The sequence below is a fragment of the Pithys albifrons genome, chromosome 20 (genome assembly GCF_047495875.1).
Source record: "Pithys albifrons albifrons isolate INPA30051 chromosome 20, PitAlb_v1, whole genome shotgun sequence".
Classification (NCBI taxonomy): Eukaryota; Metazoa; Chordata; class Aves; order Passeriformes; family Thamnophilidae; genus Pithys; species Pithys albifrons.
Genome location: NC_092477.1, coordinates 7,055,507 through 7,081,021, shown reverse-complemented (window position 1 = coordinate 7,081,021; position 25,515 = coordinate 7,055,507). Strand labels below are relative to the sequence as shown.

The 25,515-nt window shown below is 38.6% G+C and overlaps 1 protein-coding gene across 4 annotated transcripts in view; it reads left to right on the top strand.

Annotated features, from left to right (window-relative positions):
* Nucleotides 1–25,515, top strand: part of CDK5RAP2 (CDK5 regulatory subunit associated protein 2) — a 70,303-nt gene that overhangs the window by 4,938 nt on the left and 39,850 nt on the right. For all 4 annotated transcript variants that reach the window (XM_071574297.1, XM_071574298.1, XM_071574296.1 and 1 more), the window contains 14 exons: nucleotides 329–439; nucleotides 730–806; nucleotides 1,523–1,643; nucleotides 3,495–3,646; nucleotides 4,146–4,308; nucleotides 5,673–5,726; nucleotides 6,152–6,271; nucleotides 6,847–6,939; nucleotides 8,763–8,981; nucleotides 14,129–14,299; nucleotides 15,000–15,173; nucleotides 19,837–19,934; nucleotides 22,703–22,833; nucleotides 24,406–24,521. In XM_071574297.1, coding sequence (XP_071430398.1) covers nucleotides 329–439; nucleotides 730–806; nucleotides 1,523–1,643; nucleotides 3,495–3,646; nucleotides 4,146–4,308; nucleotides 5,673–5,726; nucleotides 6,152–6,271; nucleotides 6,847–6,939; nucleotides 8,763–8,981; nucleotides 14,129–14,299; nucleotides 15,000–15,173; nucleotides 19,837–19,934; nucleotides 22,703–22,833; nucleotides 24,406–24,521 — 1,800 coding nt within the window. The remainder of the gene's footprint in view (nucleotides 1–328; nucleotides 440–729; nucleotides 807–1,522; nucleotides 1,644–3,494; nucleotides 3,647–4,145; nucleotides 4,309–5,672; nucleotides 5,727–6,151; nucleotides 6,272–6,846; nucleotides 6,940–8,762; nucleotides 8,982–14,128; nucleotides 14,300–14,999; nucleotides 15,174–19,836; nucleotides 19,935–22,702; nucleotides 22,834–24,405; nucleotides 24,522–25,515) is intronic.

Sequence of the window (25,515 nt, the reverse complement as noted above, 5' to 3'; positions counted from 1 at the left end):
ATGGCTGAGATGGCAGGAGAAAAATCTGTTCTGTGCTGTGGGCTGAAGCTGTAGAAGTCAAAAACCTGTTGAAGGGCTTGGGGTGTTTATGTGTGGATGGCACAATCTTAGAGGGAAGGATATTTCATTTGGACTTGGGTGTCATGGTGCAGTTAACACTTTGACAATTAACATAGATCTGTGTGTGTCACCCCCATGTTTAACTATGACCAGTGAGTTGATTTCCAGCCTTGCACTGTGAAGTGCAAAACCAAATTGTAGTAGTTTTTACTCCTTATTTAATTTGAAACACAGGACATAATTTGCTCATTTCTTTCTTATTTCACAGCAAATCACTGATTTAAAAAAAGAAAATTTCAACCTGAAGCTTCGTATATATTTTCTGGAGGAGCGAATGCAGCAGAAGTTTGATGGTCCCACTGAAGAAATATATAAAATCGTATGCATTTAGATCAATTTTATAGAAATGTGTATCTTTTTGAAGAGTTTGTTTTGTGGGTTGCCTGTTTCACTTTTGAGTCTTTTTTGTTGTTGGAAATGGTCTCTATCAGCTTCCAGGCCAAGGAGTTCTTTGTACAATTATATCATGAGAGGTTTTCTCAGGCTGTAACAAAGCAATTATCAGATTGTTAAAAAATTCTGATACTTAAAGAAAAATTAACATTGCAAATATATTGGGGTCAGGTAATCTCTGGGTTCTCTCCAGACACTTTCATTCTTTTGTCATAGAACATTGAGCTGAAAGTTGAGATAGAAAGTCTGAAACGTGAACTGCAGGAGAGAGAGAAACTACTCATCAAGGCCTAGTAAGTACCAGAATATTTCTTGGTGTCCTTTACTTAGAATTTGTTTCTATTTGTTTTTCCCTAATGCTTTAGGAATAGAAGAATCTGAAGTAGTATTTTAGGGGTACTTTTCTAGAAATACCTGGTTTAAAACTAATCCAGTGACTCACAGAAGTTGCAGTAGAATTTTCTTTGTTTTCCTGAGAAGCACATCAGTTTTTGTTTGGTCTTTGAGGCAGCTCAGAGGATGTTGCTGGGCTTTGAAGGGAACCTTGCACAGGGTTATAATATGAAGCAAAATTTAGGGATCAGCCATAAGCAAGAGGTTGTCATCTGGTGTTCTACCACAAGGTATTAACAAATACTGCAAAGGCAGTTGGAGAGATCTCAGCAGCTGCCTGTCTTCAGTTTATTCCAGTGATGCTTCCTATAAAAAACACAACTCTACTGAAGGTTTGATACTGTATTTGGAAGCTTTAAAAATACAAAGGAAATGTTTCACTTTTTCATCATAAAAATGCTTCTTTATTCACTGTGACAAGGCCTGTGTGTGGAACTCTCAGCCTGCACCACCCAAATTGCTGTATAGTCTGTAGATGTTTGCATTTAACCTTAAAGTGACAAGCAGGTACAGATTAAGTGGAAGATGTTTGGGCATAATCCATCAGCCACTGGCACTTGAAATGCTTTCCACTTTGATATGCAATGGGATTTCTGTCTGTGTTATTGCCTTTCAGCAAGGCAGTTGAGAGCTTGGCCTGGGGTGGTGATGCTGAAGGGCAGCGTGTGAAAGAGGCACAAAAGAAGATGGGAGAGATGGAGGAAATGCTGACCAGCAGAATAAACCTTCTGGAAGAGGTGAGTGACTGGAGCTGAAGGAATAGTAAGGTATCAGTGCTGTCTTTGGAGTGTTGTCTGATATTTGATGGTGTGATCTACCTATATTTTCATAATTTTTTAATATTTTTAATTCCTTAGTATATGTAGTTGAGACAGTTTATTCCTGTATTTATAGTTGAGCCATTGCTGATGTCTTTAGAGGAGAATTATTTAATTTTTCTTCATTTTTGTAGTGTAAAGGCAAATTTGTATGAATAACATGATTCCTCTAAAGCAAGGAGAGGTTCAGTCCCCTGTGAAGAACTAATTTGATATTGGATAGTCTGTGCTGGAAGTGTTTGTGCCAAGTTGTTGAAAACAGAAGCTTGTGGCTGGTTTGCATCATTGACTGACTGCGTTTCTCTGCAGAAGTGGGATTTTGTAGCTGTGTTTGTGAGGGGATCCATGTCTGGTGCTTTTTCTGTACATAAATAGAAATAACACAAGTTGGTTAATTTCAATATTTGCTTTCCAGTCTCTAAAGGATGAATTGGCCAAGGAGATTGGTAGTGATCTCCTGATCATGTTTTTCTGTCAGGATCACAGAATCATAGATTATCCTGAGTTGGAAGGGACCCACAAGGATCATTAAAGTCCATTTAAAGCAGTGAGCTCCTTCAGGGAGGAGGGATTCTCCATGACCTTTTCTTCTCTTTAGTGGAACTGGAATTTCTGAAAGCAATTCTTTGTGCTGTTGGATTGGTAGAGAAGTTCCTAAATTACTTCCTTTGTACCAAACCAGCCAGTCACACTGGTGTTCTCACATCTGACAGCTAGAGGGGCAAATATTCCAATCTCATGGAGATTGAGTATTTTCTGTAGCCTGGGGATAGTGTTGACCTCTGACATTAATTTTATTATCCCTATGAATGTAAACACTGCAGTGTGGTGTTAGTCACTGGTTTACACAGCACCATGTAATTATATAGAGGCAGGTGATGCTAACAAGGATTAATTTCCTTCAGAGCTCTTGATTGACAGATGAAAGTTGGCAAAACAGCTTTTCAGGAGTGAGATTGAGTGGGAAAGTTTGATGGTGAAGGAGCTTTTCCTCCTCCTCCCCCAGAGAGACTATTTTTAGTTTGAACTTGAAGGTGAGAGGGGAATTACTTATGGGGCTACAAGGGAGCTTTTATTTCACAGAAAGCAAAATTGGGTGAGCACAGCAGGGAAGCTTAAACAAAAAAGAAGATCTGAAACAAATTTGATGTAGCATGAGGCAAGTGTGGTTTCTTTTTGGTGTTCCCTGTCTCTGAGCTGGGTCACACACAGGAAGTGGCTGCAATCTCTGGGTCTTATCTCCATTTCCGTTGCTGTTCAAGAGAAAAATGTCTGGTTCATACATTATCAATTCTTGCAAAATATTATAAATGATGTTGGGAAAAGTTCCAATTAGCTACAATGAGCCTGGGAATATTAATTTTATTGAATAAAACAGCCCTTCTTTAACCTTTTTAATTTAAGTGTAGCAATTTATTATGATAGAGGGATGACAGTGGGACAGAACCAAATTATAATAGCTAAATCTAAAACCACAGCATAAGGGCACTTTTCTTTCCAGTTCTGCTATCAGTCAGGGTATTTCTTTTATTTCTTTGAAACAAATTTCCCTTCTTTCTGTACCACAGAAAATGGATTAATCTTGAAAATGCAGACACAGAGTTCAGAAGCATTTGAAAAGCGATTGAAATGCTTGGTAAAAGTTCCTAAATTAAACTTCCTGACATATGTTTTGTAGAAAAAACTTCAATATGTGAAAAATTCCATGAGCATTTTGCTCTTATAGACATCAGGATTGTGTGTTGTTTTTTTCTTTTTTTTTAATTACAGAATCTTAAAGCTGCCCAAGAAGATGTGGAAAAAGCTGTTGCAATGACAGAGAAGGAGAAAGCTCTGAGAGTGGCAGCTGAGCAGAAACTTTCTTCAATTATGAATGCCCCTGCCAAGGATGTGGATATGGTTACAGCAGCTGAGAAAGACAGGTCAGAACTGTTGCCAGAGATGTTTCTGACTATTGGAATCCTTTATTGTTCAAGTGTGAAGAGTTGACATAGGACCCAACCATTAAAACATTTATTTACGCTCAGGTACAGGAGTGTTACTGTCCATCTTGCCTGTTCAGCTATGAAATGATAAACTACATACCTGGCAAGCCTTCCAGTAAAGCTTAGATAGTTTGGGGATGTGAAATGATCTGGAGTGGAAATCAAACGATTATTCTGAGTCTTTATGCTTTGGAGTGTCCTTTCCTGTCTGTTTGTGACAGAACCCTGCATGTAACTGCTCAGCCCTGTTTGCTTTAAAGTTATGTCTCTTTTTGTGGTTCTCTGGATGGAGAAGGAGTTGTGAAACTCCTCCCTAAATTTTACAGGTATTGTCTGGGATCTTCACCTTGTGAAGTTGTCTGCAGGATTTATTGATATGAATGATGAATTGGTGGTAGATGATGCAAGATTAATGTTAAAAATCTTATCATTTTAGACTTATAGAGCAACTGAATTTGTCACTGAAAATTAAAGAAGCTCTAATTCAACATCTCGAAGAGGAAAAGTCTAAGAGTGGATCTTATGATGGGAACTTACCAGCAGAAAAAATCAGAGAACTTACCATTGCTTTGAGGCATGAAAAAGATAGTGAGATAGAGGTGAGGAAACTGCCTGAACTGTTATAAATCTCATCTATGGTAGGATTTCAAAGGTTTTGTGCATGACAGTATGTGAATGACCTAAGCCAGTTTTTAAAAATATTACTTCCTCCTTCCTTCTCTGTTTCCTACCATTCATTGGTTATACTGTGGTTTGGTGGGCAATATTAATCTTTTTTATCCTTTCATTCAATGAGAGGTTATTTCCCATTGGCCTTATGCCTGTTACAGATACTGTGCAATTGCTTTACAGAAGTATATATTAAAGAAATAGTAAATGTTAATAGATCCCTCACCAGATGACATAACTGCTGTAAAAGTTAAGAATGTGAGTTTCTTCTTGGGAAGTGTCTCCACAGTTATGGTCTGGAAAAAAGGCTGTGGTAAGGGAGGTATAAAAAAATCTCATGAAATAAGTGAAAGTTTATCCTTTAGCTTACAAAAGGTGCAAGAGTCAGTCTCTTATTTCACTTGGCTCTTTAACAGGAAGGCAGATACCCTGAAAGCTGGAATACAGAAACAGGTCTTGAGGCTTGTTGTCTTTTTTTTTCTTTTTCCCCTTTGGGTATTCAAACAAAGAAACTAAAGGTGGAAGAATTAGGGAAGTTGGTCATGGAGGCTGTCAGGCTTCTGAGAAGTTCTCTTCAGTTTTGTTTTGGAGCTTAATCTTGCCCAGTACCTACACATTTTTTTTCTTTATGTCAAGAATAAATAAGAACCTTCAATAATTGGACTGATAAGTGAAATTATAATTTTTTCAGTCTGGGTGGTCTTGCAATTAAATCAGCGTGTGCCAGGGAACCCCCCCTGGTTTCACAAGAGTATTTGTGTGTCAAGGTGAAAACAGTGTCATCCTTAATCACTTTATGGGAGGTGGACAGCCTGTAAGATCATTTGAAATGCAGTGTTGGAGAAGAAAACCTGATTAATAGCTTTGCACAACTTTTTTTATATATGATTGCTTTTTTAAAACAAATAATTCTGTAGCCTCCCCAGGGAAAAGTGCTAATTAAAATCTGCCTTGATAAAACCATCTTGCTGGCAAAGATAAATGTCACATAAAAATGCACCTTTATTAACTCAGCAAGTACAGTTGTCCTGTCTCCTGAAAGAACATGTTGTGTGGGTTTTTGTTTTATTTTCTTTTTTTTTATTCCTTCTTAATTTGGACTGGCTCATACTGTGCTCAGGTAGATTTGTAGACTTATATGAATCAACTGATTCAACATATTCCTGTCAAAATATGTATACTAAATTTTCCTTCCACCCCCGAGGTTTTTAAGCTCGTTTTGTTTCTTTTTAATGCTAAACAAGTGTTGAGAATGAATTTTTTCATTCTTATATGAATTGTTTTGTTCTTATAGGCTCTTAAAATGGAGCTTAAAAATGAGAGAAATTCCTTTGAAAAAAAAATTCAGGTAAGTTCTAATTTTGTTTCTGTTTCCCTGACTCCTTACAGTGTGTGTTGGGCTTCCTCTGTTAATGCATTCATAGGTACAGACAGGCCTTGACTCTAAAGGAGACAGGGCAAGTCCTGTGGTAAAATCTCTTTTATGTGATATGACAAGAAGCCTCCTTTTTTTTTTGAAGCAATTTTCAGTAGAGCTGATAGGGCCACTCATCAAATATTGAGTCTGATACTCCTGGCCAGCCCATGAGATTAGCCTTCTTCTCCTATATTCCAGGCACATCCTTAAGATGATGACTCTCATTTTGGGACTGTATTTTATGTTGGCAATCTGAGTAATAACCCTCAAGAACTCCAAGGGAATGTTCTTATTAATGTGCAGTTACAGTGTCTCATAGTGGGAAGTTAATGCAACTTTCACATAATCTAATTTAGTCACTCCAAGAAGAGCTACAAGAGAGAGAAAATGAGCTTGCTATTGAAAAGAAGAATGGTTTGAAAAGGGATAAGACTATCCAAGGACTAACAGTTGCCTTAAAAGCAAAGGAGAGAGAGGTATGGGGGCTATGATCTTGCTGCTTTGTTGAGCTGTCCCAGGGAGGGGGATTGTGTGTTGAGTCTGATCTCACTGTAACCACGAGGAGGCTTCTCCTGGGTCCCTGATCAAAGCTCTAAGTGGTTCTGTTTGTCCGGAGCTTTGGCTCTTGGACTGGAGGAGAGAAGAAAAAAGATACTTAACCAATGCTTTCTTCCCTAAGAACTTTGGAGAAAAATGTTTTCCTCTACACACTGATTTTTATCAGCTCTGAGCACCACTTACATGGTATGAGGAGTATTTTCTGTGTTGTGTGAGTGGAGCTGTCAAGGGCAGCTAAAACAGGAGAGGTCAAGCTGAAATTCAGAATGTGTGGAAGAATGGGAAATACTTCACTTGAGTGATTGGCAGTCTAGGGAGTGTTGTATAAGAACAAGAATTTCTTTATATAAGATTTATTATGAGGTATTTGGTGTTTTTGTTCTTGAAAGTGCTTTGTGTAGTTGGATGGATGGATAATGAGGTGGAATAGTGATTACTGAATGGCCATCCCTTGGAAATAACTCTTTCTGCATTCCTTTTGCTTTGCTTAAAGAATGAGGAGCTTGGTTCTGAAATTGAAGAGTTAAATGCTTCATTGGCTAAGGCAAGAGAGGCAACTCACAAGGCACATGTCCAAAAATTCAAGGTAAGAACAAGCAATTTGATGTGGCATCTCCCATCCCTGCTCTTCCCTTCTCTGTAATTATACACAGTGGGTAGTGCTTTGTAACTTTGAAAGCAGAGGAATGGAAATCAATTTAAAATCTTGTTTAAAATGTTTTATTTTTTTTACTTTGGAAAAAAAATTCCTAGGTGAAATTGTTGAAACAATGGAATGTTAAAATTTCAGATTACTTGCCTTGTTTCTTGATATTTTTTCTTCAGTAAAAGCTGAATAACATTCAGGGAGAAGTGAATAAAAGGAAATGAAGTTAAAAAAAAAAGAAAGAGTTGTTGAGCTGAGATAATCTTGAGCTTTTTTTTTGTTGACCTAAGTTTTGTTTTTTCTTCTAAAAGTATGGTACCAGCACAGGCTTTCTGGTTAGCAGACTGGGCATGAGACACTTTTTTGGATTTGTTTATATAATAAATGTGAAACCACTATTTATAAAATAGTGGAATGTTGTTCTTGAAAAAGTGATTTAGTGCATGTGGAGGAGAAAGGACTTTATGATGATAATTTATGCATTATAAAGGTCTTGAAATGTAAAATGGGAGATAGTGAGAATTGGATACCAAAATAGACAATGAAATGTCTCTTGTAATGTTTTAAAAGTCATCTGAAGTTTGATAAAACTGATACTGATTAAAGGCAGTTATTGGGTGTTTGTTCATCCACCTGCTCTCAGCCCAGCAGGGAGGGCAGGGGTGGGGCTGGCAGGGGTGGATCCAGCTGCCCCTGAAGTGCTCACACTACAGCTCTTGTGACTGACTTGATTCCAGAGTCTGAGGGAATAGTCATGTTTAGTTGTCACAGAGCACCTCCATTTCTTCCAAAGCCATTTATTCCACTTAAACCCACATTTTAATTGTGCTCTCTTGAGACAAGTTTATCTTATTTCTCTTGCAGGTTGTTTTGGCCTGTATGTGACTCTATAGCTTGTTTACTTTTTCATACCATGCAAGTTCTGCTTTGAAATCTCTCTCTGATTTTACCTATTTTGTTTTTATGAGACCTTAATGAATTTTTAAAAGTTCTAAGCTTAAAAACTGTGCTACTAATCCCTCCTGTCCACAGAATCCCCACTGCATGGTGGGAGACAGAGCAGGCCCTTCTCATTACTCTGCTCCTTAGCTACAAACTTGAGTTGAAGGCAGTTCCTGTGAGTACATTGTGCTGCACAGCCCACTGCTGTCACCTTTGCCCTGAGCTTCAAAGCCACTTGTACCCGTGTGTGGTGGGGGAAGAACACAAATCAGACTTGCTATTTCATATTAAAACACTTGCTCATGCCCAGGGCAGTGGTGGAGTCACCATCCCTGGGAGTGTTCAGAAAATGTGGATGTGGCACTTGAGGACACGGGTTAGTGGTGAACACAGTGGTGGTGCTGGGTTGGTGGTTGGACTCTATAATCTTAAAGGTCTTTTCCAACCTTAATGATTCTATGAAAGACCTTTTAGTCCAGATTCAAACTGCCCCAAAAGTAGAGGTTTATGTAATTAAAGCTTTTTGAACCAGTAACACATGCATGACCTCATCTGCACCAGGGACTCCTTTGCTGGTCAACCTTTATCTCATTCTTTGTTATCTCAGGCTTTGTTATCCTGCACTGGATGTCATGGAAAGTTGTGTTACTTTAGTAGGGAAAATTCTCAGTGTAACACTTTGCATATTTTGTCATTTCATTTTTTTTTGTACCCCAACTCTGGAGAACTGTAAAGAGGGGCAGGGGAGCAAGTTTGGATGCAACAGACTTCCAGGCTCTACAAAACACCTTCTAGAGCCTGAAGGCTGCTTTGTGTTTCAGGGTGCTGCAGATTATCAAGCTCTGCTGATGGAAAAGGAGACCCTGTTAGCAGAACTTCGTTCAGAAAACCTCACTAAGGATGCTGAGAATCGCAGATTACAAAGGATAATTCAAGTGACGGGTCAAGAGCTGAGTGATCTGAATTTGGAAAGAGAGAAAATGGAGAAGGAGCTGGATGAAGCACAACTACAGAAGAGCAGAAGTGACAAAACCATTAATGTTATTATCATTTTTTTACTTCATTTCATGAAGTATAAAAATAATACTATGCTTTAGCAGGTTATTTTCTAACAAAATTAGTTTTTCATTTAAATAACTTTTGGAAAGGTAAATGCCTAACACTGCCTAATGCTGGTGTTAAAAGAATGTAGCCAAGAAGACTGAGGAAAATTCTGGCACATAGTCTGCATGGAAGAATATTTTAAAATAATTTTGGTAGTTTGGTCCTAGAAAAAATCATTAGCCTTTAGAAGAGGTAAATGGTTACTGTTGGTTTCAGTTTTCTAATGAGAGAATCTGAACATGCATCTCTGTATGTTTTATACTTCTGCTGTGTATATCTTGTTGCATGTCTGTAGATTATCTTAAATTGCACTACTTAAACTTCTTCTAACCGCTAATACAGCCCAGGAGGAAGCAGCCATTAGTTGTCACCTTAAGCCAAACTTCAGCTTGCTTTCTGCTCTCCCAGCAGGGTCACTGCAAAGACTGTATATTTAATAACTTCTGGTTGTAAAGGACCCGAAGCACAGGATTAATTGGTCACAATTTAACATGAAAATTATGTGCTGCTCATTAATTTTGCTGCTTGATATTCTGTAGAGGGTTTTTACCTTGCTGTAGGTGTTCAGATTAGGACTCCTGCTTCCAGCACTCAGAGCTGATGCAACAAAATGAATGATCAGGTTTCTTCTGTTCTCCCTTGGAGAAAAGGATGCTGAGGGTTTGACAGAAAACACACTTCTCACCTCTATGGTTTGTCACGTGGATTTTGCTAAATTCTTCCCACCATTGCTTCCATCAGGGCAGCATTTGCATAACAACCAGAGTCCCACCTGCATCCAGAGTCTGCTTCTCTTCAGTCAGGGATTAGTCTCCTGCTGTAGTAAATTACATAGAAGATTAAATGAGCCTGTCTTTATTCAGTGGATGTTTTGGTTCCCTTATTAAATAAGGACCTTAACAAAGCAGGGAGATGTGGAAATTGCAGCTCCTGCACTATCCCTTAAAACCAGCAGAGGGATCTCTTTACCTACAAACAAATTTAAGTTCTTCTCCCTCCTCCCACCCCTAATTGAAGGCATTTTTGTTTGATTGTCAACTGTGGTTTGGCTGCCGTCACAAAGTCTGTGTCTTTGGTGTGCTTTGAGATTTCTTCGGGGTGTTGAGGTTAAGGAGAGCGAGAACAGATCGCTCCTGTCAGTAAAACAGCCACAAAGAACATTTTATTGATTTGAAGTATTTTATATTTAACTGTCTTCTCTGTTCAGAATTTCTTTTCATCTTTCAGGAGAGCTAGAATATAACTGTATAGGAAAGACAGGAAAAACAGAACTGAGTAAGGAGGTGCCAGGGGATTTAAAGTTGCTTGGATTACAGAAGCCCTATTTGACTCCATTATGTCCAAGTTTTTCATGGAAATGACTGGCTCCTTGGGGAAAAGCATTCCTGCCAAAAGATGAGCAGTCTTATAAAAATTATATCCCTAACCTATTTCCTAGTCCTTGCAGAGCAGCTGCTTCAATTTCAGAGCTGTGAGTACATTGGGATATAACCACATTGCCTGTGAAGTGTTGCCCATTAAGTAGTAGATATGTGGGAGTAAAAAAATATGCTGTGAGATTTTTGTCTTTGACAAACAGGAAACTGCTTCAGTGATGTGATGCAAACTTTTTATGAGACAGCCTTAAAAATTGGGTTCTATTTATGCTCCAAGATACCTATTTATCAGTGTTTCTGTTTTGTTAGGCTAAAGCCAGCAACAGTGTGTATGTTCTGTAAGGACTTGCTGCCCTGGCTCTTCACTCAGGGAAATTTTCCATAACTTTCTGTGTACTGTAATAAGGATAATGCAAATTTTTGCATATATCTGTTAAAAATAACCCATCAGACCCCCCCAAAACACCACAAGAAACAAACCCCTGAAAAATTTGAAATCCAGAAAAAGTACTGCCCTATTGTAAAACCAGTTTGTCTGGCATGAATTGGGCATTACTGTCCTAGAATGGAAGGAGGTGGAACTAAATAAATTAAAAGACTGTTCCATATGAGCTGATCATCCAGATCACAAACTTTGTCCAGTATTAGGAGTCTTCTGGGGTGAGGGGCTTAGATGTCCTTAAACCATGTTCCTGCCTCAGGGTGGGCAACCTTAAAGGTCTCTGAAAGAGCTTTTAAAAGCTTTTAGTTCTGTACTTCCAGAAGCTGCTGTTAAGTGTCACTTTAAGCATCATCATTAAGATGCTGTTTAGTATCACTTTAAGCTCTTAGGAAAAGAAAGCTTGAGGTATATTCTTACCTACTGTTAGTGAGGAATAAACATCAACTCATCCTTAATGTTGCTTGTGTCTGCCATGTTCCTGTGCCTCTAACGGGGATTCAGTCCTTCATTGAGGAGTTTGTTCAAATTTACATGATTAAACACTTCATGTATCCACTCTCTCTCCAGGCCTAAATGTAGACAATTAGAGTGTATTTACTAGATATTCATATTTGATCAGTTGGTTGGGGAAATGCAGAAAAACTCATTAGGCAGAATTTATTATTTAGTCTTCCTACCTGTAGTTTAGCCTGAGAAGAAGGTTTTGGAGCTTCATGACTTAATTATTCACCAAACTGGTTTCCATCTGACAAGGAGGGGGAGGCATCTGCTCCAGTCTTTTATATTATAGTGTTTCACATTCATTTTTCTTAGTTCAGCTATCATTAATCATAGGAAGGTCTCTGGGGAAAAAGGTTGGCAGAGGGAATTGCAAAGTTTGTGCTCCGAGAGCTGTAGGTACTATATTACCCTTGCAACTCAATGTATAGAAACCAATAGATTTTCTCCCAGACAATTTGAGTGGTCAATGAGTTCAGACAACCTGCTATAGTGATGGATAGTTTGGTGTGTTGGAGAATTCAGCTCATGCAAAGGAGATCATTTTCAGTCTCACCTCCAGCTTGTTGTGGGAAGGATTTAGGGAACTCTGGGGGCAGAAATGGGCAGGGCAGAGTTACCTGCGAATTGCAAATCTCTCACAGCCTGTTTGGCTTTTTCTACAGTTGTATCCCTTGTCTATCCAGCTCTTTCCCTAAACTTGGCCATAACAGTTTTGCTGCATTAAAGGCAGAAACCTGGTTTCTGCACCTGACAAGTGTTGTACACAAAGAGGACTGAGATTGATAACAGGGGTGGGTGTTGGTGTTGCAGCAGCAGCTCTTCCATCTCTGCGTGTCTGTCACCTTCCTAAAGCTGTTTATGGTTTTCATAAAGGGAAGAATAGTCAGTGCTGGTCACTTGAAGTTACAGGACAGATCACAAATGTTCCTTGCACGAGTAGTTCCAGATACTTGATTCACTTAAAGCCTCTCAGTGAGGTAATAGTATAAAAACAATGTCAAAAAAACCCAGAGAGTGAACTTTGCAGTGTAGGGAAAGTCATAACACTGCTGTTGATTCTTTGCTTTCAATTCCCATGCTGGGAATGGGAATTCAGGCTTAATGTGACCCACTTGAAGAGCTCCATAACTTGAAGCCAAAAGCCTTTGCAGTCATCAGATGTTACACTACTTCCCACTGCAGTCTGTATTTATAGGTAGTAGGAAAAAAATAGGAACATCTTTGAGAGTTTGTGTGTATAGTCAAAACTTAGACCTGATTCTGCAGTTCTTCATTTTTCTTAGTCAAGCAAGTAGTTCTTTTGGTCCTGAAAAAATAACTTGAATAGTTTGCAGAACTGAAAGTCTAGACTTAATTGCTCTGAATAAAATTTGAAGGGAATTTTGGGAGCTGTTAGGGGTTTCTTAGCTGAATCCTGGTGATGAAGATAAAATGAAGCAAGTAAACCAAAAGGCATTGTTAATGGCAATTTGCATTTACTGTGCAGAATAAACAGAAGTAAAACAATGAAGTAATAAAATGATGTTAAGGATTTGATGTGAACCTGCATGAAGAGAGGTAATTAAGTCAAGAAAAGGACATAAAACAGTTTGTAAAGAGACTGCAATTAAAGTGTCACTAGTGCTGTTTCTTTGAACTTAGAAAAGGAAACACCTATTAAATTTTAAATCCCAGTGGAGGTGAATGTAAAGATAATAGGTGACTACCATATGTGCAAACTATTTAAAGGGCTTATGCTACTTCGAAAATGGGCCCTTTCAGGGAATAAATAGAAAACATTTATTTTAAGATGTGAGCTGTATTGCCTGGTTCTTTGGGTCTGAACAGAAGTTTAGATAGTATAAAGTCTTCTGTAAGTTTTAATTGTTTAATTTTAGGCAACAGCTTCTTTGTTATAAGTTTCTACTTCTTTTTCCACACAATCCATGCAGTAGATACAGAGGAAGCTCCATCTTTGGTGTAACCTGCAAGTCAGGAGATGCTGCTCTTTATATTGCACTGTTCCATGTTGGTCCTAACAGACCTGAGAGTCCTTTGGACTTGCTGCTGCATCAGACTGTTGAAAGAGGTTGTTTCTCTGGTTTAGAAGCAGAAGGCACAAGAGACACATATTTCTGATGGGGAGCTAAGATGTGGAGATAATGCAGCTAATCCTGGAGCTGCAGGAAGTAATTAACAGAGTTAGAATCAAGATCAAATTCTGTTCACCCTTTCTGATCACAAGACTGACCCACCTGGTCATTTGAAGTTTGTGCTCTTGTCAAAAGAAAAACTTTTAACATTCCTGACCTTTTGTTTGATGCAAAAGTAACCAGTAATACAATGTTAGTGCAACAATTTTCATGGTGTGATGAGGAAAAGAGCAAATGACAAACTGAATCACCCGTAACCAATTTTCTCCTCTTTCTAGCAAGGGAGTAAATTGACTCAGAAGTGAGTGTTCCTTCTGACAGCGGCAATATCTACGTGCATAATATTCCCAACAGCCTGGACTCCAGGCATTCTGTATGAAAAGCATTTAGACAACAACACCCACCTAGATTTTTAGAAGAAAATACTGACACCTCATCTAAAAGTTTCTTTTCTTTAATCGTGTTCATTGATGCCAAGAGAAAGGAAGTGGCCTCAGTACATTCTCCAGGCTGTTCAGTGATAGGAGTAATTTAAAGCAATGGAAAGATAAACTAATAATGTGGGTTGTTAGTCTTAAACATTTTTTAAAGTTGATTTGCTACATATTCAGTTTCATTTTTTTTTATTGCAGGACCTTAGAAATCAACTGGAGAAATTACACGGTGAAATGACTGAGAAAGAAAAAGCAGTTGAACACCATTACAATATTCTTTTGAGTGAAAGCAATCAGAAGCTGCAGAGCCAGGAGCTTGTTATCAAGCGGCTGACAGACAGTGTCAATCACAAGGATCTGCTGCTTGAGGTGGGCTGGAAATGAAAAATGGAAAGTTATCATTTGATTTTGTATGGGAAATTATTACAAAATGCCATTTGTATTTGCAGTTACTGTTGATTTTGCTGATAATCCTTCACTTTTTATAATACTGTATTTGCAGAACAGACATATAATTATGTAGAGTGTGTGGCACTCACAGGATTTCTCAGGGTTTTTTGAAGCGTGTGGACAGAGAGGGAAGGAAGCTTTGCTGATGCTTATGTAGAATTTTCACTGTTGGGGTAAAAAGCTCTGAAATTCCTATGATTTTCAGTTTATTGTGCAGAAACTGAAAGTTGAGGAATAGGTAGAGATATTGAAATATTTTATCTTCTTTTGTTGGAGCCCAAATGACCTATGTGAGGTTCCTGCCTAAGTGGTAACAGACCCTGCTCAGGTTTTTTTACAGCTGGAGATACAACCATGAAAAGTAGTTGAGGTTGCTCTGCACCTGGAGACCAAGGTGTATGCCTTGAGTTATTTTTTATTACTTCAAAAATTGGATAGCTGGACAAAGCTTCTGTGTTGTCTTCCTTTGTTTCCAGTATCTTAAATTTAGCTCTTTTTGTAACGTGTGTAAATAATACGTGCCAGGTCATCCTTGGATATTCTCCTGAATTTTGTTTGGTTTTCTATTCTGCAATTTAAAACTGGAGTAAATTTTTTAAAACTGGTTTTCTTTTGTTAGAAACTTGATGGAACAGTTAAAGAAAAAGATGCAGAATTGCAGGAGCTCTTGAATAAGTACAAGAACCTTCTAAGAGCTAATGAAGAACTTGAGCTGAAAAACGAGGGCCTAGTAAAGGAAAAATGTGCTGCACAGTCTCAACAGTCAATTATCAAGATAGTCAGAGAGTTAGAGGTGAGTTCTTCATAACTAATCATTTGCAAATAAATACCTTGACTTCAGATTGAAGAGAATTTTCACTTTGGCTTCAAAGCTGTGGACTCCTGTATGTTGTAATTCACCATGTATTGTACTCTGATGAGTTTGTTTGGCTTCACCAAGCTCTGGACTCTCAGAAGGCATGTGAAAGGTTTTGCTTGCCATAAAGAGGTGGAGTTTTTTGGTGGTTAGTGCAGACTCCTGAGTGGGATGATATCTGTGTTTCTGAAGAGGGCTACAGGGGAAGGTTTATGTACTTCTGATAGATAAGGGGAAAGATTGCACACAGCCAGTGATCACAGGAGATAAATGGAGTGTGAGGATAAATACAGGTAGAAGTGAAAATATGTGTAGGGCAAGAAGAAAACTGCTTTAAAGCAAAGAAGAAAGGAAATAGTACAGAAAAAAATGTATTTATGTAGCCATTTTATTTAATGAAATAAAATTAATAAACTTGTTAGTAACTGAAATCAGAGGTGAAAATTCCAAGACTTAAAATGTAGAGTTAGTTCCTTCACCCCAGCAAAAAAAAGTCAGGTACTGGTGAATTTTTGAATCACTTTCTGACTCCATCAGTGCATTATTGTGTATAGATTAGTGAACAAATAACCTGCTTTTGAGGTTACATTTCTTGTATTTCTTGTGTTGTTTGCAGCCTGGTGTGTTAAGGTTTCTAAAAGCATCAGGCAAAGTAAAAAGAGTTCAACTAGTATGTTGTGATGATGGAGAAAGCTTTTTCATTTCTTCAATAATATGTTGGTCATTAGTGAGATTTTCTGAAGGGAGTTCAAACTAGAGTGAGCCAGTGGCAAAGGAAATGTAAAGTGCAGTGTCTTGGGTTACATTCTGAACATGCTGGTGATGAAATGATTAATGTGATGGGCACTATTATTAAACATGGGAGAGAAAGCACATGTTGAATCACAGGTTTTAGGACAAGCTCAGAGGAAGGGAGGTGCAGCCCTGTTTGCCCAGGTACCAGTGGGGGTGCATCCCACTGCATCCCGCTGCATCCCACTGTATCCCAGTGTATGTGAATGTATAGACAGAAAATAGAGGCTGGGAAAGGTACATTCCACCTCTGTAAAACAAACTGCAGCACATGCACATAATCTCTGTCACAAAGGGACCTAAAAGTGATGGAAAATCATGCAGAATTAATGAAAATCAAACAGTGAGTTCTCTCTGTACACCTCACTTTCAGTTAAGATGTGTGAGAGGGGTGAGAGCAGTGGCGAGTGAAGCTGTGCATGGCAATCACCCCGACCCACCTCCTAATCATGGCCCATTCTCTGCTGCTGGTTCACTCTCTGCCTGTGAACAATGGCTAATCACAGCCCATTGTCCTCCCAGCTCACCCTCAGTGTCACGTATCTCCTGTAAGAACCCACTGTGGCATATTAATCATCACTTTTTGCTCACGGATTATCCAGAGCTCTGCTCTCATTGGCTGCCTGGGACTCTTGGATGGCTTTGTGGTGCTGCACCAACTCCCACCAAACCCACAGCTGGGTCCTCCCCACCAGAAGGAGCAGAAACCAAGCTCTTCCAGCCTTACTCATCTGTCAGGTTGAAGAACTGAACTGAGAGATGCAGAACTTTCTTTCATCATATCTTTGTACTCTATTTTAGTGTAATGATAAATTTTAAAGCAACCAGCATCCAGAGCTCTGCTGGGTGCCTTGGCCAGGCCAGGGAAGGTAAAGGACAGTTTCTAATTTTGCAGTTTGGATTCTTGAGCCACTTTATGGGCTGGAGAGAGAGTGAGCCAGGACATTGGTAATTATAGAGGAGTCAGATAACTGCTGACTCTGGGGCCTCTGAAGTCTCAGAATTAAATACATTTTACAGCCAAGGAATTTAGAAGTTAGAAGAAAATACCAAATTTTGGTACTGATGGATGGATAAATAAGGAGGTGTAGGTTGTCTCAGTCATTCATCCTCTAACCTTCAGAGATTATGAAATGATCCTGAGGGTTGTTGGAAGTAAGAGAATATTCAGTGAGGGAACCGGATATTCTTGTGACTTTGCCAGTAAGTTATTTATTGTGGAGGTATAAACCTTTTACTTTCATTGCTTACAATCTGAGAAACCTTTAATGAAAATAAGTTATGTTTTCCACCACTGCTGCTTAGCAATAGTATTTCAGACTTAAATATAGACTTTAATGTATTAGATTGCCTCCTTTCATGGGAGTATAAATCTTTCACTGCAATATGGTCCTGGATGTCTTGCAGCTATCTCCTCTAACACATTTTCCCTCACACCATGTGTCAAGAGGTTTAATGTTTCATTAACTCCCACAGCATTACAGTCTATTTAAGTTACTGAGCTGCCTTATGTTTTGTGTACCGTCGGGGAGTTGATTGAAATAATTCACTCCTACGCGTTATTTAGAAATGACAGTAATAATGTACAAAAAAAAGGATGTTCATGCTGGATCTTCTCATCCTTATTATTACTGGAAGATTCTGAAAAATCAGGAATGCGTCTTCGTGATTTTGCTAACCTTTACCTATTGCTGGTTGAATTTAGAATTTAATAATTTGTGTATAGTCTGTGACATTTGGAATTAATGAGCACCTCCTGTCTCCTGTTACGCAGGAAAAGAGTTGGGGGGATTTCACGAGTTTACTGAGATTTTGGTACAGATGTAGAACTCAATTAACATGTGAATTGTAAGAGGAGCAGGAAACTGGAGCAGAGTTGTGTGTTTAGCACTGCTTTGTTCATGCAGCAGTCACAGACCCTGAACGATGGTGACAACCATTACCTAATTTGTGCACCACAACTCTGCAGAGTGACACTGCTTTGCCAGGGCTTCAGAAAGAGCTTTTAATTAGGATATAGCTCTGTATGCCTTCAGTAATAATTGCAAGGCTTGTATCAGACATATGGGAGAGTTCACTAGAACTTTACACAGGCTGCCAACCGACTAAATTGAGTCAAAAGATTTATTTTTTCCTGTTGCTTTCTACGTCATTGATCAGCATTTTGTGATCAAACTTTTCCAAGTTAAATTGCAACCTGTGTATTTTATGTTTAGTGACTGTTCATGAAAGGCTGAGGTTCCAGCACATTGATAAGACTCCTTAATCCAGGCTGCAAGATGTACTTTTTAACATTTTTTTTCATGAGATTTTTTTGTTAATGGCCTCTGGATCACCCACCTCCATCTGTTTGCCTTTATGTTCCTCAGTCAGCAGAAGCTGTTGCTGTGAGCTCCTCCTCTGCTCATTTAGATAATAAACTCGATATGAATCTCAGGATTTTGCACTTGTATTTAATGTACAAATTGCACTAAAAACTGGAAGGATTTGTTAGAATACAGGTGCCTTTAGATGGCAGCTGAACACGGTGCCTGTGTCCAAAGGCAAGGTCACTTCTTCAAAGACTCTGTAGCCTTGGTAGAAGCTGCAGCAGGACCTGCCAGGCACGTTACCTGAGCAGGAGTCATTTGAGCAAAACTTGATTACACTTGCAAAATATTATTGAACATATTTGCAAGCATACAGTGAGGTACGAGTGTAAATAATTAAAAGTAAACACCAGTTGTCCTTGCTTTTGTACTGTTTGCCTTTGCAGAACACTGAATTTTTCAAATTAACAGTCTTTGCATCGTTAGTGTGAATTAACAAGATTCTACTGTAGCTGAATTTGTTTTTGTTGCAATGCCTTCCTTAGGAATTGCATTTGGAGTAATAACAGCTGCTTAAAACTCCTGGGTGCAGGTTTGTTCCGTGTTAATGATCTGTTCACTAATGATTTAGTATCTCTTAAGAGTTCCCTTAGCTGAAATTCCCCCTTAGCTGTGGTGCCTTTTTTGTTCTTCCTTTCAGTTTTCAGTTGAAAAAGATAACTGAGAGAGGCAACAGTTTTTAAACAAAGGCAGAATTTGTGCCTGGTATTAATACATCTAAATTTGCTACAGCCATTCCAGTGTTTTCTCTTCAGAGATGGCAGATATCTTAGATATTTTTATGTAATAAGTGCAAGCAAATAGTCCTTTAAATAGCTGCATTTTTTGCTTCCTGCTGAAGAAGTGGCTGTGTGGTTGTTTTGGATTAAAAAAGTCTGGGGAAATTAGGGGATCTTTACTGAGAATGTACCCTAAGAGTCTGGGTTTATTCTGATAATAATATCCTTTCTGTGAGCAAGGCTGCAGGTAAACCACGTTCTTGGCTTTGCACAAGTGAAGCAGCAGCTTGTGGTGACCCAGCTGAGTGCTGAGTGTGACTCACGTTGTGGCTGACACGTTCAGCCTTTAGTTGGGGCTCAACACAATCCCTTTTTTTTTTTTTTGTTCAGAAATGGAACAGAATTTGCAGGAACTTCTCACCCCCAAAAAGCCAGTTTTATCCAGAACAGAGAGAGGATTTGTTCTAAAATGTGTTCTTGCAGCTTGGGGTTGTCTGCTTTCCCTTCCCTCCCTTCCCCTCCTCTGGAATAGCTGCCTACTGGGTTGTTGGAACTTTGGGAGTGAGGATGCTTGGGTTGGGATGGGGGGAAGCTTCCTGACTGTGAAAAAAATGATGAATCACTGTCTAGTTGTGTGACTCACTTAAGGTAGGTAAATAGTGATACAATGCAAATTTAAAAATTCCATTGCGAGTTCAGTATGTTCTTGTTTTAATTTAGGAAAATAAAGAAGCTGAATATGAAAAGCTGATCCTTGCTTTGAGGAAAGAACAAAATATTTATTCTACCCTAGTGAAGACCTTCAAAGAATCAGATAGGTGAGTACTTCTGGTTTGGGGGATAATTAAATTCAAAGCGCAAAAGTCAAAAGTTGGGAGAAAAATGTGCGGCTTGACTGGAGATAAGTTTGTACTGGCCAGTTGTTCCTAAGGCAGAAAGTCCCTGCAATAGTTTCCTTAAAAGAGAAATATTTTTGTAAGCGACGTTCTGTTATCTAAATTACTTAAGTATTTCTGAAAATATTTGGATTGGAATCTCAAATGACCCAGATTTCCATTTAGGTACCAAAGTAAACAGCTGGATTTTCAGCAGTTACCTGTTATGTGTTGAAATGCAGGGGAAAAATTGAATTACAGTGAACTTGTGGGTGCTGGACAATTGGCCATGCTTTACTTCTGAAATACAGATAATGCTTATCTTAAAAGTGACACTTTGAGAATTTTGATGAGAATATAAACATGTAAGATTTTGGAAAAGGTTAAACAAAACAGAGTAATTGAAGTTTACATATACACTTTCAATGTAAAGCATTGAGAAGTAGGACAGGAGGAAGTGGCTTTTAACCTTTTAAAATCAAAGAACACAACATTGTAGAAAGAAATCTCTGGCCTACTTTGTATCCTGTGATTTCCTGACAGTTGAGGAGGAGATGTTATGATGAAATTAAGAAAATTCTTAGCCTTAAGGTAAAAGAAATATTTTATAAAAATTTTACTGTTGCTGGTATAATTACAAATCCCTTAATTAGGTATTGACAGCATTTGAGAGCCAGCTCCTCACTCTTCCTGCCTGAAGTCATTATCTTATACCTGCCAGTCTTGGGGGAACGTGTGTTTGCATTTTGCAGTTGGTTTATAGACCACTGTGGTTTGGAAACCATGAAGTGAGTAGCACTAGAGTAGATGAGATCTGTGTGTGAAATAAGCACATTAACAGCTGTGCCAGCTTGGGCTTGGCCACAGCTCAGAACCTGTTCTAGATACTAGAATTTTGTTAAATTAAAAGTAGTCAAATGATGGGGATTATTTCTTATTTTGAAACTTATGCCTGTAGCTGTAATGATTAGGGTCACAGGACTTGTGCAATTAACTTCTGTAGGATCAGGTGATCAGTTCTGATGTGCAGCCTGTTCTGCTCAGAGCAGGGTGTGTCCTGCAGCAGCTGCAGAGGGTGCACAGAGCTGGGATTTGGAGACTGGTCCTACTTCTCCCCCTCGCAGTTTTGGGGGCTGAGATGTGCCTTAAATCTCATCAAGGAACACTTGAGCACCCAAAGTTCTTGGAAATGGATAAACAAGCCCTGCAGATACACAGATGAGGAACTGAATTTAATTGCCATCAGCAGCAATGTGAATTTTAGGCAAACATGTGTTTTCTTGCTGACATACCTTCTTTAGGCATTATTTATTTTAAGCAACCTGGGTGGTTATTTTTCAAAATAAGGTACAGAATGTCAGAACCAAGACATTCCCTGTCTCTCCTAGTGGGGAATCAATGCTTTTTCTTATAAAACCTTTAACTCATGAAAAGGAGAAAATGTGCTTGCCTGGCTTCTAGTATTGTGTTAGTTTGTTTTTATTCTTAATTTTTTTGCTGAGCTTTTAAGAGAGGTCTCTCTTCAAAGAAGCTCTTGTGTGAGGGAGAGTTGGTTAGAGCAGTAGTTTCTCATGCAGGAAACCCTGACAACAGCACACTTGTCAGGAGACAGACTGAGAGTCTTTTCATACATGCAGCCTTTTAATTAATGTGCTTCAACAATCCGCTGTTATTCTCATGCAAGTATGATGTGCTCTGTGTTCCTGTACAGTCTCCTGTAAGATGGATTTAAATTTTTTAAAGATTCCTGAATTCTCTGGCATTTAGTGCAGTGGATTGGAAATTCTACAGCAGCTTCATTTATTTTAAAATACTGTGTGAAGTAAATGTGAAAATAAATAATACGATGAGTTCAGTAACACTTGGTTACTTATTTTTTATTTAATCCCATTTATTTCATTTTAGTTCAATTTGAGGTTGGTTTTTCAGTACTTAAGTGTTTTTGCAGATTGATCAGAACTGTCTTGATGTAGTTCAAAGGTGTGGGGAAGATTTAGAAAGGGACAGCTCCAGGTGCTGACACTGTGAGACCTGAGGGGCTGGTGCTGAAGAGCTTCAGTGGCAAAGCTGCTTAAAGAATTAGTTCACCTTGACAAATTATAAATTGTAAGTTTTGACATTTATGCCCTGTTGAGATAATTGAGACAATTTAGACCTCAAAAGGTCTTTTTACAGACTGTGTGGATAGATGCAGAAATAAAACAGTTAGTTATGTCGGGGTCATATTTTCAATGAAACAGGATTTTATGATATTTTTCTTAAGTGGAGCATTAGATTATGTAGAGTAGCTCTGTGGCAGGGAAATGAAGTTTCCATGGTCACCACATAATGGAGTACACAAAGCCATCAGCATTATGTGATGTTGATATTTTTCTGGCATACTTTCCAGAAGTTAGTAATTTTGATTTTCCTTAAAAAGAATTGCCTGGAGTTGTCTTGTGGAATAGCTCTGTCATGTGGAAGCTGATTTAGAAGCAGCACAGCTCAAAACAGCAGGAAAAGGCTGTGTATGTAAACATTGAGTCTCCTCTTCCTATGCAGGGATTTGTTTGTGCTTGTGCATCAAAATGATGTAACTGTGGTGAAAGCCACCGATCGGGAATGTGAGATGGGCTCTTGGTGCAAACCCAGATGGATAAAACATGTTGAGCTGCACACCAAAATGTTCTGAACTGAATCTCAAAGATTTCTTCCCCCTCTTTTTTTTCCAGCATAAATAGTTTGCAGGTGGAACTGAACAACATTTTCATGTTGAGAAAACAACTGGAGGAAGATGTTTTAGGTAATCGGAATCTGCAGAAGGTCTTGGAAGATCAGATCAAGGACATGAAAAACCGCCGAGGTCGGTATCCATGTGCAGCCCAACCTTCTCCTTGAACAAAAAAACCCCCTGGTTTTATTATTGTCAGTTTGCTGTGATGCAGAAGAAATATTTGAGGGTAAAACAGGTGTGAAAAGATTTCTTTTTGGCTTTCTGTGCTGTAGAAGATTTGGAGGATTTGTAACAGAATGTCTTGGAGCAATCAGGGCACATCCAGGGGGAGAACTTCTCTTGTTCCATGCAGCAAATATTGGTAAATCTGTGGCAGTTCTGTTTCAGGGATCATTCCATGCTGCCTGAAGTTTTAGAATTTACTGGTTTTTGCAGAAGTCTGAGATTCCTCTCTTGGGATCAATCTGTGGCCATGGAATCACTTTCTGATCGTGGGATGTAATTATTTCCCAAAGAGCTTGTGTCTCAGACAATGGCTAGACTCCTCCTAACAGAAGAAGTATTTCCAGAGAAAGAAAAAATAACCAGAGGTTTTATTATTTAGTGATTCAGATGGTAGAGCTTTCAAATATAACTTTATCTTCAGGCTTTTTTATTGTATGTCTTGGGAGGTGCTTTTGGTATATTCTTAGATATAGAAAAGAATAATGTAAGTGGGCACTGTTAAATATAGTTTACTGCATATGTACAAGATGTGTCTGGTTTGTTCCTTAGGGAATGTATAAATAACAATAAAGCCTGTTCACTTTCCCCTTGCAACTTGGATTTTCAATTTTAGCATCACTCCCTTGACAGCTCTGATAAGTGACAAAGGTAAACTTTGGCTGTTTCAGAGTTTCCAACCTCAAAAGCTCAGGGATGATCCACAACCAGGGTGGGCCAAAGGGTCCTGTGGTTCCTCCTGGGTTCTCAGGAGCAATTGTGCTGAGGCTGAGGCTGCTGGGAATGAGGACTCTGAAAAATTAATGATCATTTGTGAGTTTTGGGTCCTTGCAGCAGCCATGGGATCACTGTCAGAGCTGGGAGTAGGATCTGAGTGTCTCTTCTTTGCCCTAGTTTGGATGTGCTTTCTCCCTGTCTAATGAGATCCATTTATAGAATTAACTGTCATCTATATTTTAAATAAGCAGGTGTTTATTGAAACACAACAAATCATTCCTGCAGTTATAGAGGAAATGAATAAGTAACTATTTACAATACAATTTTGACCCCATAGCAAAATAAATTAATTAACTTTTTCTAACCTGGCCTTTTGCCTTGAGAGCTTGAGTTCATAAAAGTATAGTTAAAACAGAATAACTACTCATGCCTAACTTATCCTTCCTAAAAATTATTTCTAATTGTAAATGCTAAATATGCAAATTATAATTCAGAATTACATTCACAGCTCTTGCTGATAACCACAGAAAATACAGCCACAGGAAATGCAGCATGTCTGTGTGTCAGAAGCACAAAGAAATATGAGGACAAAATTTTTTTCAATTAAACAGAAAGCTTATTTTGGGAATGAAGCATTTTAACTGGCCTCCCACAGACTTACTGGAAGGTTCTTATTCCAAAAGTCCTGTCTGTGCATTTTGTGCAGTGTTTTCCTGCAAATAGAGTTTCTGAAATAATGTCTGTCCTTGGTTATTTTGGCAGATGAAACACTATCTTTCTGTGGTGATCAAACATCTTATATGAGTATCTGTTTAGGAGAACAAGATCATTTAAGCCTACAGATAGACCATCTATCTCTTGAAGAACTTAAGAAAAAGGTATTGATCTTTTTTATTGTTTACTGTTTCTAATAGCTTTATTCTGCTTTGTTTACAGTTTCTGTATCTCTCACAGAAATGTCATTTAGGTACAGCTGGGTAGTTCTGAAAGGATTAGAAGGAAACATCTCTGTGGTTTTTGACCCACCTTTTATGAACTATTTAGCCTTTGTTACACCACATGGGCTTCAGAATGAGATGGAAGGTGAGGGGGTTGCTGCCAAGGTTTTATGATACTGAACATCTGGATTCAAGTTTTAGACTCAATTCCATATTTCAGATATCATGTACATCAACTGCAAAGGAAGGTTGTTACATTAAATGTAGTTCATTAATCATAAAGTTGGTGGTGTCTATAGTTTGTGCTTTTGTGTAGCACTCTCCATCCCAGGACTTGCAAAACCTTTTGGTAAATAGGACATGTTATAAAAAAGGTAAGTCAGTGTAAGGAGAACTGAAATTCCCAGGGATTAAATGTGCAGAGCTCTGGCATATATCAGAGTTCAGAAACTTGTTCTCATACTCCTTACCCTGTGCAGTGACCTCTGATTCATGCACCAGTTTGTGACAAGGAACTATTTTGAATATGGTTGGTTGGGAGTGAACAGAAGTGGAGTTTTATATTTCTCAGGGCCAGCTGAATTGTAGGCAGGTGCTCACACTGTGAGGGTGGGTAATCTAAAGGAAGGAATTTTGCCTTACACTGAACAGGTTTCTCTAAAAAAAACCCAGATTGTGTCCCAGTGCCATTCTCTGGTTACACCACTTTTACCTCTGAGCATATTCCTTTCAGTAGCTTCAGGGACACTCATTAGCAAAAGACATTTCTAAATCATTTCTGATTAGAAAAAGAGTTAATTTCGTACTGGAAGAAGATCACCTGAAAGCTGACCTGTTTTTCCAAGTTTATTAATTGGTCTAATAAAAAGATTTCACCTTCTCCAAACTGTGCCTTCTTGATATATTAAATGGATTTGTGACTGTAATGTCTGTT